The following is a 12,196-nucleotide window of genomic DNA, read 5'->3' as shown; positions in this document are numbered from 1 at the left end:
GAGATTTAGAAAATGAAGATTTTCATAAACTTGTATAATAAGATATGTATTTTTTGTTTCTCGTCAACTGACCTTTCTCATATTCCGGTTTTAGTCAACTTTGAACATAAGCAAAACCTAAACAGCATACCTTCATGTGAGGAGCTGTTTCAGAATAGAGGCAAACTACTTTTCTCATACCCACGTACACACTTTAATTTTGTCTTTAATTGTTTATGAGCTACTATTTAAGCCTGACCATTAGAGCTGAAAACCACCTTGGGAACAAGGACCTCACTTTCACTGGGTGAATTTCAAACTGTTTATAGCAGTGAAATTTTACTTCAGTGAAGAGGGTTCTACCAAAAATTATATGCTTATGTCACATTCCATCAAAATGTGGATTAATTCGAAATAAATAGCAGCATTGTATCAGTGGATGATTTTCTTTCCATTTCTTGTGTTACCTATTGCTAAGGGAGGATCACCCCATAGGTTCTGTAGAAGGCGGGTATGTTCCAATCACAATGTGACATTTTTCCTCACCTCTTTCTATTTGTGTTAATTTTATTTTGAGAATCTTATATCTACCTTGGAACTTTTATTTTAGGAATTTGGAGTTGGTTATTATTTTCTCCACATTCCTTTTAGAATTGTTCCTCTGCAAAAAAAAAATAAAAAAAAATTCAAGAAAGCTTCCAAGAGCTTTTAAATAGTCCAGTTGGTCCTTTTTTTCAAATGTTCCGCATGACTGTATGTTTCATGTAACTTTTCATTTTGTTTTAAATAGCTCATTTGATTTAATTTTGTAATATTTAATTTGAAAGCTAGCAAAGGAAGAAGTGTTGACTTTGTTGACTTTGCTGCTTATCCTAATAATTTAGATGTTTTGTGGATAATTGGTTTAGTCTTTCAGTTGATATGCAGTAAATGTTTTAATTCTTCAAAAGTATTGACTTTGCAATCTGAGTAGTTAAATGTATATTCTTTGTAAGTCACATACAACTGATATTTTATTTTTTAAGAGATCTTTAAAAGTTTATGCCTTTAAAATGACTATTAAGCTTCTTCACAAATCACACGCATAGAGAATATGCATGATGGCATGTTTGAATTAGCTTCATATTGGACATACAATTTTAAGCTTGCATCTGCTTTCCCCTGTCAAATCAAGTCCTTTTTTGGCATTTATAGTGCAACATGTCCAATGGTGACTCTGTGGTCCTCCATTGGAAATATTAATAGTGTAATAGTTACCCTGAAATATATTAAACATTATTTAACCTCTGTATCCTAAAGAGACTCTGCAGGTGTCACTGGAATTTGTAAACTTTACTACTGCTTATGTACCTAACTTCTACACTGTGATATAGTTTCACAAAATGCTTGCTTCAGTAGGTTGAGAAACTGAAGGGAACATTTTGAATTGTGATATTAAGCCACAGGGCTAATTCATTCAATATGTTTTTCACATAAAAAGTTTTTTAATCTTCTGGGTCTTTAATAAGATTTTATGAAAACAGGTCATGGAAATGCACATGAGTTATCATATGTAAATAAAAATAAAATCAGCATTGCCAGGGGACAGGGCAGCGTAGCCAATTTGGCCAGTTGGTATTTACCTAAAATGATCCATAAACTAAAAGATGCAGGTGTCAAATTCAAGATAGTCTTTATGCTTATCCAGTGCAAATACAGTGAAACCTTGTTTTAACAGAAGGTCAGTTATTCACTAATATCTTTTAAATAAATACAAAAGTAAATTGTCTCAGTAATTTGCCATTTGCATGATAATATCATCTTGAAAATGACACTACGTAAAACATCTGTATAATGTGGAAATTTTGTCTGTTGCATGCAGTCCCTTGTATCATGGTCTGGAAAATTGAGAAAATTTCACTGTATATGCTAAATGATTACCAAGTCTCGATGTTATTCATTCCCATCATTTTCTGTAGTGCAGCCACATGGATGGGTTCAAAAGATTCCACTTAAGATTTATAATTTAGGGTTACATTTGAACCATAAAGTGCAACTAATTTTTGTATTATCTTGTTAATAAATGTATTTTAAGATAGTATTTGTAGAATCTTAGTAGGTATACTTTTTAAACCCAAGGAGTATTGCAGGGATGTTTTTTTCACCTGCTTTCTTGTTTCTGTTCTCTTTTCTCCTTTTCCTAGGTTGATTTTTAAAAAAATCCCTTCACAAAATAACTGTTCTAGAATGGTCTGTACTTGAAGGCATAGATTATCTAGAATGTGAACCTTATGATTTGTGATTAGGGGAAACTGTCCTTATCATTTCCCATGTGATATAATATTTTTTTCCTTCTATCTAGTTAGTAGTACCAGTGGATTCATGTAAATGTTAAAAGAGGGGAGAGAGTCGAACCCCAAGGCACCCCATAAGTAACAGGCTGTGGGTGTGACCTGTCACAGTGATTGAAATTGGTCACAAAGGAGCAGAACCACCACAAAATAGCGCCTCCCACTCCCAGCCCTAATAGGATGCAGTGGTTGATGATAGTGAAAGCTGCTGAGAGATCAAGGAGCACCACCTCAATCCTGGCTCTGCCACAGGTTATCAACAAGAGAGACTAATGCTGTCTCCATACTGCAGACTGGTCTGAAATCCAACTGAAACTGGTCTAGATAATCTGCTTCTTCCAGGGTCCTTTAGAGTTGAAGCCCAACCACCATCTCCACCACCTTCCCTAGAAAGGGAAAGTTAGAGACTGAGTGGAAATTGTCTAGGATGGTTGGGTCCAGTGATGGTCTGTTGAGGAGAGGGCGCACCACAGCTCCTTCAAGGCTGAGGGAATCACCCTCTTCCAGAGAAGCAGGGACCGCCAGATGGGTCCAACTGCAAGTCATCTCCCAGGTGGGGTCTGGTTTTAATAGGTGGCTGAGGTCACAGACTGGAGGATCCTGTCCACTTCCTCAAGAATCACAGAGTCAAACTTGCTCCAGATAACTGTACAAGGCCATACCTCAGCACCTCATCTAGACCTGTCCTGTCAGAATCCAACTCTGAGCAAATCCAAGTAACTTTATCTGCCAAATAGCAAGAATATTCCTTGCAGCAGCCCTGGAGACCATCCTGTGAGTCATCCCTCCACAGCAGGGATTAGGTCAGCTTAAACAGGGCCACTGAGTGGCTATTGGCAGATGCAATATAAGGGTGGAAAAATAACCTTGTTTCGCTGCCCTTATCACCATGATGTAAGCTTTAATACAGATTCTTACCCGTGTTTGATCAGATTCACTCTTCCATTTTCCTCCAATGGTGCTCTGGGCTTCTCGTCTTGCACTTCATCTCCCAGAACTGCTCAGAAAACCAGGGTGCACCCTGGGATTGGAGCAAGGAGAGAGTCTGCATGGGGCAATACCATCCAAGGTCTCATTCGGTTACAATGGGAAAAGCAATTGTAACCTGAAATCACCTAATAATATTTACTACACAAATGTGATTTATCTTCATATTAGACCTTGTTAGGAATCCATACCAGAAGCAAAATTAATGCCATGGTGCAAAGAATTATGATCAAGATTGATTTACTTGAGTAGGTAATTTTTACCAAAGTATACATGCTTAAGGACATCAAATATTCTGGCAGCCTGATCTCAAGGTTTCTAGAAAAGGTGACAAAGTCACAGCAGTACTTGGTTACATTGGCACTAAATTTCACATTGAACTTAAGCACAGATGTGGAATATGACTTATTACTGTGATACAACCAAATTAGCATTAAGAGAAAAAATTGAGAATGATTTATTTATTTATTTGTTTATCGGATTTTATTGCCGCCCATCTCCCCTTCAAAGAAGGGACTCTGGACGGTTTCCCAGAGTCAGTATCATTACCGGTGTCCAACCACAGAGCAGAAATCTATTTAGTTCCTATTAAAACGTCCTTTGGAAAAGTTTTAGTTCTGTGTTTCTTTGAGATGATCTTTCTGCAAAGTTACTGCATTAGCATTTTGTTTCGTTTTTTTAATAAAGTGACTGCCATAAGAAACATGAGGAGTAGTATTAGATTTTAACAACCATGTTGTATGAATCCTTATTTAGAAATAAACTCTGCTGGTTTCAGTAACTTTCTCCCAAGTAAGTATACATAGGATTATAACTTAAACATAATAACAAGCTGTCAGTGGGATTAGTACATAAAATTTCAAAATAAAAACAGATAGGATTATATTCTACATTTGAAGAGCTCTTTAAAATGCTTTCTCCTTTTAAGGCACTCACCGGAAAATTTGAGTCCCACTTTCTATGATGTCACAGTGTATGGTTAATGATTTTGTCCAGCAGCAGGATTCTGTGGGGGAAAGTAGCATCATAATGGCTTTTGAGATGTCTGCTGCCCCAAGCAAATTTGATGGCATACATTTTGCTTGCTCAGTACATAATGTAAACCAGGGATAGGCAACATGATGACCATGGGCAGCAGCGTACCCATGGACACATCCTTTTATATCTACATGATTTCATTGTTTTAAAGGGGGAGCGACATGCTACAATGTCAGCTTTTGGCATCAGCATCATTTGCGCATGGAACCCCCAAAGACATTCTTAGAAAATAAAAACGGGGTGTATGTTGTGTGTGTGGCTGCAGCCCAGTGTTTCGTTTGATGATGGGAATACCTACTCAGTGGTAGAATGCATCCTGGGGGGAAAAGGGGAGCAACCTTATCAGGCTACCTTTGGGTGACTGAGTATTTGTGACTGGTCATACTCACTGTGCAGCAATGCTGCAAAAAAGTCCATGTCACATGCCCAAAATTCTACATGTGTCTGTTGACTTGAAGAGGTTGCCTATTCCTGGTATATATTTGAAGGCAGCCCTTTTCCAGTTGTTGTTGTTTTTCATCTGTATTTCATAAGACCCTCACGCATGTTGATTTGGTGAGCAGTAGAACAAGTTCATGAGGTCAATGGCTATTTTATTCTTTTAATTGGCACAGGAATTTCCTTTTTTTACTTTGACGGCGTTTCCTCCAGGCTTCCTTCTCCACGTTGGTGGTGTTGTCAGTGCTCGCTCTGTGAAACTCTTGGATCGTATCCACAATCCTGGTATGTTATAAGCCTAAATCTAGATACATTTTGTTCTGACCTTGTTTCCTTGTATTTATGTTTATCATTTGCTGGAGGTAAGAACTTGGAAAACCTTTAATGGTTAAGCAGTGTTTAGCAAACATTTTAAGGCTACTTCCTTTTAACATTTTCTGTGCCGTGGAGCTATATAACTCATACGATACCACTCCAGAATTTACTTTCATTTTGTTTCCAGATTCTAAAATTAAAATTCCTAGTAAGAGTAAGACTTTGAATAAATATCTAAGTGCAAGCTTATTAAGTCTTCTTCGCTATCTCTTTTTAAAACTTTAGAAGTTGTTACAGAAGAATACCAACTGACATGAATGATGATGATTTAAATAAGGTCCTTAAAATGACATGACATGTCTTTAACGGATTCTTTTAACCCAATCAGAAGTACATTTTGGAAGGAGAGAATTTCCTCCAACTAGATGAGGAAATGATTAGAAATGACTTCGTTAAAGATGGTTGGCTCCCAGCGCCCAATCTGTTCTGATAAGGCTAGAGAATGCATGTTAGACAAAGGTATTCCTTGTAATGCTGGCCTTTTCATTCTGTTCATAACCATTTTTCCACTCTGATAATTTCCCCTATAGAACAGAGTGTGGACTGCTCTTGGTCGAGTCTTCCTGACTCAGGATTAATTTGGGAGTTACAGGATTAGTGCAGGAAGTTCTAGAAAATGATCCTTTAGTTCTAGAAAATGATTATCCTTGAAAAATATTCTACGTGGCTTTGCCTAGCATAGGTTTAAAGAGTGTTGCTTCAGCCCTGGCTCTGGAACAGGGATCTGTTTCTTTAGATAGGTAGCATTGGAGTCCCCCCACCACCACCTTTGCTTTATTTTGTTTGATCCTTTAGCCACTTTGAGTAGCCTAAGTGGTAGACAAGTTGAAGAAATAAACATATCTTTAAAATCTTCAGTCTTTGATCAGAACAAGCTTCCAAATGGAATGTGTTTTTGAGCAATAACTGGAAGCAGTAAATGCTAATGCTGCCAACCTAATTATAAACATTAAAACAAAAACAAAAATAATGCTCTACTTGTAGGTTTTTATTCTGTAGTGACCGTCTGGTCTAGGGAGTGCTACAGGAGACTGGGTTAGATCCTTGCCCTTCTCTTGCCTATCCAGTTTTTTTTTTTAGATGCCATATTTCTAAATAAACGAATAAATAATCCCAACGTTCCACAACTCCTATTCAAATAACAGGGTAAACTCGAAGTCCTTCTAACCAATAAAAGCAGACTGTGATAATTGACTAGCTCCTGCTGGGTCAAAGAATTTAATTGGAAGGTTTTGTCTTTCAGTTGTGGCCTCACTGAACAAATAAACGTTTGATAGTAGAGACATTTTCTCTCCAAGAAGTTTTGACAGAATCTTCTTAGTGATGTGTCAGATATTCAGATGATTCCTGGCAGGCTGATTCCAGCCTGTAGTCTTGGCTAGACTTTTCCTATAATTCCCTCAGGTCCCTTTCAACTTCTGTTTGAGCAGATTCTGGTCTGAATGGAAATCTCCATTGGAAACAAAAACAGCAGGCAAATTTACCAGCAGGTTATTCTCCTTTAGGATATATTGAATCATCTGATAGTTTCTGAATTGGATGCTTCTGTGGTCACCTTGTCTGCATCACTGGAAGATTATTTTGAATACAATGAGTTTTTTGATAAAGAAAATATCAGAAGAATGATCTGCAGCAGAGGAACCTCTGTCTTGGATAGCTAATATCAAGGCATTGACTGCAGCGACCATATGGCAAAATTGCTCTGGGACAATACGCTAGCTAACATTCCTTCCATTAACCCTCTTCTGAATAGATGTAGGAAGCTCTCCTTGTTAACCTTTCTGGCCACTGCTGTGCTGAATGCCTTTTAGATTTCTTTTTACAAAATACAGCAATCAACGTAGCTGCTGCTTCAAATCTTGCAAAGACCCATTTGTGTGGCAGAGGGAGAAAAAAATGGTTTTGTCTTACCTGGTAAATTTCTGTTTTGACAAGAATCAAAGAGAAACTTTATTCTACCCATTTTAACTGGATTTTTAGATAGATAAATTTTATTCCTCCCATCCTCTGCCTCCTCCCACCCCTCAGTTGAAGGTACAGAAATTTAAGACTGTCTTCTAGATGTGGGATGGGAGCCCTTTCCTTCAACCAAAGACATTTCTTGCCTCCAGTTTCCCAAGGAAGAAGATTTCTCACTTCCAAAATGCCTCTCTGCTCTTGCCAAGAATGGATAATTGCCAGATAAGACAAGATTGTCTCTGTCTAGTTGAGGTCTAACCATAGTTTTTGTACTGTTTACACCCTATTATCAAAATAATGTGACTTTCAAAGAGGCAATGGTGTGCATATGGCCATGTTTGGTTTCAGCCTTGGCATGAAATGTGTGTGTCAGTATGTCTACTTTTGTGGTTTTGTGGTTGTAGACCCTTCCTCCCGGGTCAGCCTCCCAACATACAGTCAACTCTACAAGAACATTGTTTAGAATTAATTTCCTACAAATCCCTGTTCGTTTGTTTTTTTACTGAGGAATGGTTAGTGAGATAGTAGCAAGAAACGTGATGAAAGATTACGCTGATAAAATGTTAATATTTTTTGTATAATGCTGTGTCTGCCAAGTCTTCTGCTTTAAAAGGGGAAAAAACTGTCAAAAGCCACTTCTAGCACAAATAGTGTAGACTTTAAAATGTATAAACTACTAGCTGTGTATCGGAAAACTTAGCCCAAACTTTCAAAAGGTGATATTGGTAATAATTTTATTTATTTGTTTGCTTTACTTGATGCATATAGTTAGATTAACACAGTATATTCCTTCTGTCTTCCTCTGTTTCCATTCTCTTATTAACTTTGCTGTCTGTATCTTTCCAGTTCCTTTGGAGCAACACTCTCAGTTGTGTTCTTGTTGGGGTGTGTGTGTGTGTGTGTGTGTGTGTGTGTGCTTTTTCTTTCTTTCACTATATTCTGCTGCCATAACTGATCTACTTATTTGCTGTTTTGAACTCAGCCTTTGTCGGAATTATGGGTAACACAAGATCATACAAACTACTAGACTGGAATAGTTTCAATTCAGGTATTTTATTAGTCATTCAGCACTACATACACTGACCAAAATTATGGCAGCTCAGTGAAGTCTTTTTAGAAATACCTTAACTCACTACTAAGCGAATGTTTCAAATTTCATTCTTTTTCACTGTGAAAATTTTAAATAACTTTTATGATTAGCATGGTAGGTTATATTATGAAATTAAATCTCATTAAGTTTCTTGCTAGTCTGTATATCCCTATATGTCAATATAGTCAAATCATGTTCCAAAATCTTTCCGTTCAAGATTTAGCTTTACCTCCACTAGGAGTAGAATCTTCTGTGTGGGTTCTCAGTTATGGAGAAGTTTCGTTTGAAGATCACTTTCGCTGCCTCTGTATTAGAAGCAAAATTAGTAGTTGTTGTTGTTGAATAAGACATCTTATTCTTGTCCAATAAGCATGATTTTCAGAGTCACGTTAAATTCCCCAATTATATTAAATTGATGGTTGATAAATCTATCATCTAGTATATTCCTTATTTCGGGCAAATTTATGTCAATAAAAGCATTCAAAACAAATCAGGTTATTGTATTTAATCATTCATTCATTGTATTTGCTTTTGCTCTGAATATTGATTTAAATTCTCAGGAAAGCTCTACAATCATCCACTGAAAAGGAGCTGGAATTATTTGCTATTTATGTTATTCCTAGTACTTCTGTACCACCAAAATTACACACCTCTGTGCAGGTTACAAATCAAATCACAAAAACCAATAAAAACCATAAGAATAATAAATGAAAAAGCAGTAAAATTTAATATAGCCCACTATTGATTGGATAGGAAACAGAGTAGATATTAGGTCCCAAAAGCCTGTTGGAAAAGCATATTTTCATCACTTTTTGAAAGGCGATTAAAATGGGAGCTATCTGGATCTTGGGGATAGCATCTTCAGAAATATAGGTATCCTTGGCCTTTTCTCTATAGGCTTTTAGAGATTAAAAGCAAAATCTTGAATTGTATACCTATTAAAAGACAGACTAGTGCCCACAAAATGGATAAGAGAGAGTATGGTTTAATATAGTTATAGAGCAGCACAAGCAGATTACAAATAGAATGCAGTTCCCCAACACAAACACATTAATAAAAAAATCAATAAAAGTGCATATAAACATAACGCACATACATAAATCAACTAAATAAAATAAGTGATCCTCAGAGCCAGAGCTACTTAAAGAAAGATTGTGGCAGATTTACAGACAGCAACTCAAAAAACACGTTTCTAGGAAAAACTGAAAGGTCCATTTGTGTCTTAAGAAAGGCTAACACACGTTCATAACTCATCTGGGAGGCTGCAGCCCATGAAAAGCCAAAAATTTTAGTTCCTTGTAAAGTGCCTGACTCCAGGAAGAATTAAGTTGTGAACAGTCAAGCTTAGAGGAGCTAGACCATCTGGGAGAAAAAGGTAGCTTAAGCCAGTAAGAAAGGACATGAATCCAGGCAGATGTTTCAGTTTTAAATAAACTGGCTTCATGGTGCAGCACCACATTAGGAATGCAGCAGAGAACTTGGAAGGTGGATCTTAGAAACTAGAGTGGTCCCCTTTCAAGTGGAAAGAATGACCTGTTAGGGCCCAACTGGACTCTGAAAAGGAGTTGAGCACAAACCTTAGCTGAGAAGACTTTAAGGATTGCAAGTACAAACTGCATTCTTTTGGAGAAGTGGAGAAGCTGTGGAGCTGAGGCTGATTTCCGCATGCCTAAAATAGCATAGTTGGCATAGCTTTATACTTGCTAGTGATGTGAAAATACTTAAATACCTTGATTTGTTCTGTTGGGTGAAATGGCAGAGTAATTAATCAAGGAGGGCTCCTATCCAGCATTGGTTAAAGAGAGGGCCCAAGGTGCATGTCTTGACCCTGGGCTGGAGGAGCATTGGAGGCATCTAAGATTCTGTCATCAAGAATAGAATCCAGTGTCCTTGAGGGAGCATTTAGATTGTTACATATCTTTACTCTGTAATAGTTTGTCTATATGGCCGGGTGCACTTTTTTTTTTTAATCTCTTCAATTGTGTCTGATTCTTGGAGACTGCCTGGACAAGTCCCTGCAGTTTTCTTGGCAAGATTTTCAGAAGTGTTTTGCCATTGCCTCCTTCCTAGGGCTGAGAGAAGGTGACTGGCCCAAGGTCACCAGCTGGCTTTGTGCTTAAGGCAGGACTAGAACTCATGGTCTCCCAGTTTCTAGCCTGATGCCTTAACCACTGCACCAGATTGGCTCTCAGGTGCATATAGCTCAAGTCAAAAAAGTGAGGATCGTGATCTAAAGTCATCCTGGGACCATAGAGGAAGGATAAGGACTTACTTGCCTGCTGAGAACTGGGGAATGAATTATTTAGGTTATAAAGATTGGCTTAATCATCATTTACAGGTAGTCCTCACTCAACAACCATTCATTTAATGATGGTTCAAACTTACGACAGTGCTGAAAAAAACAAGTTATGACCAGTCCTCGCACTTCTGAACTTCACAGTGTCCCCACAGTCACCTGATCACAATTTGGGCACTTGGTAACCGGTTCACATTTATGACTTTCACAGTGTCCTGCGGTCATGTGATCATCATTTTTTACCTTCCCGGCCAGCTTCTGGCAAACAAAATCAGTGGGGAACTGCATGATTCACTTAATGACCACGTGGTTTGCTTAACACCCATGGTGATTTGCCTAATGCCCACTGCAAAAAAGATCATAAAATCGGGTCAGATTCACTTAATGATCACTCCACTTACAGCCGAAATTCCAGTCCCAGTAGAGGTATATGTAGAGGTAGGTGGTTGAGTTTCTTTGCCGGAAGCCAGGGCAAAGGTTTTACATGGTCCTAGAGAGGATATGGCAGGTGTAAAGAAGCTCCAGACTTTATTTAAGCTAGATACACATCCATCCTCAGGCGCACAGGAGAAAGGTCGCTCATCAGTCCTCTGATTCAGAGAAGAACGTCTAAGCGCAGCTGCCCTTGAATCTAGCAGACCTGCCCTTTTTATCAGTTGCAGAGAGGCTATGAGCTTGTTTGGTCCAAGACTACCCCAAATAGAAGCTCCTTTTTGGGCTCAAATAAAGGCGGACGGTTAACATCCTTAAAAACTCAAATTGGAGTTATTTGAAATTGGCCCAGAAGGTCTTTCATCCTGATAAGTGTGAGGGGACAGTGTATATAAATTTGAAGGAAACGCCATTCTAGCATAGCAAGCAGGCAAGAGTAGCCAGTCCATATCCGGTGAATCGCAGCGAAGTACTGGGCAGCGAAGAATCAAGAGAGGGAGAGGAGTATGGGTTTCTTAGTTTGCCACTTGCCAGAATTAAATTGGTTGCCTGCGGTCAAACGCCTGAGCCTGTAGAACAGTGTTTCATAACTTTGGTGAGTTTAAGATGGGTGGACTTCAATACCCAGAATTCCCCAGCCTGCTTTGCTGTGCTGGCTGGGGAATTCTGGGAGTTGAAGTCCACCCATCTTAAACACGCCAAGGTTGAGAAACACTGCTGTAGAGAGTTGATTTAATGGGGCCATTAAGAGTGAAGGTCTTTGTACCAGAGGACGGATCTGCAGTGATATTAGCCCTCTGCCTGCTGCCCAAAGTAGCCACGCGCAACTGATCTTGATGAAACCTCCTCCTCTAATCCAAAGTATACTGATCCAAGAGATGCTTAAAATTTGTTGATCTTGTTACCTGTCAGCAGCTGGCTGTAGATGGAAATTACGGTTTGAGCTGTGAACGAACAGTTCTTAGCTACCAACTCCACGTCAGAGTCCAGGAGAGAGGGTTTCAGACCTCTTTTCCTTCACAACTTTCTTCAAGAAAAGTAAGTTTCTCACTCTGCAAGTCTAACAGGGTACTGGATATAAAGGCATGAGAGTTTGACTCACCAACTGAAGCATTAGCATGAGTTGATTACGGTTGATGTCCTTCCTTTGAATTAAAAGTTTTTCTGTCATCCCTGTTTAGTTTTTGGCATGCCCTTCTTTTTATCTCTACTTTTGCCTTGTCAGGAAAGCCTATTGTTGGAGATACTCCCCTCTAGCAAAAAGAATAAAAA

At 38.4% G+C, this 12,196-nt stretch overlaps 1 protein-coding gene across 18 annotated transcripts in view; it reads left to right on the top strand.

The window, feature by feature from the left end:
* Positions 1-12,196, top strand: part of C2CD5 (C2 calcium dependent domain containing 5) — an 89,845-nt gene that overhangs the window by 31,323 nt on the left and 46,326 nt on the right. For 11 of the 18 annotated variants that reach the window (XM_063309021.1, XM_063309017.1, XM_063309025.1 and 8 more), the window contains one exon: positions 4,949-5,057. In XM_063309021.1, coding sequence (XP_063165091.1) covers positions 4,949-5,057 — 109 coding nt within the window. Of the gene's footprint in view, positions 1-457; positions 491-4,948; positions 5,058-12,196 lie in introns of all 18 variants that reach the window. The other 7 variants (XM_063309019.1, XM_063309022.1, XM_063309016.1 and 4 more) reach the window with 1 other exon arrangement.

This window comes from Candoia aspera, chromosome 7 (genome assembly GCF_035149785.1).
Source record: "Candoia aspera isolate rCanAsp1 chromosome 7, rCanAsp1.hap2, whole genome shotgun sequence".
Classification (NCBI taxonomy): domain Eukaryota; kingdom Metazoa; phylum Chordata; class Lepidosauria; order Squamata; family Boidae; genus Candoia; species Candoia aspera.
Note: the sequence above shows the minus strand (reverse complement) of the source record. Positions and strands in the feature narration are given on the sequence as shown.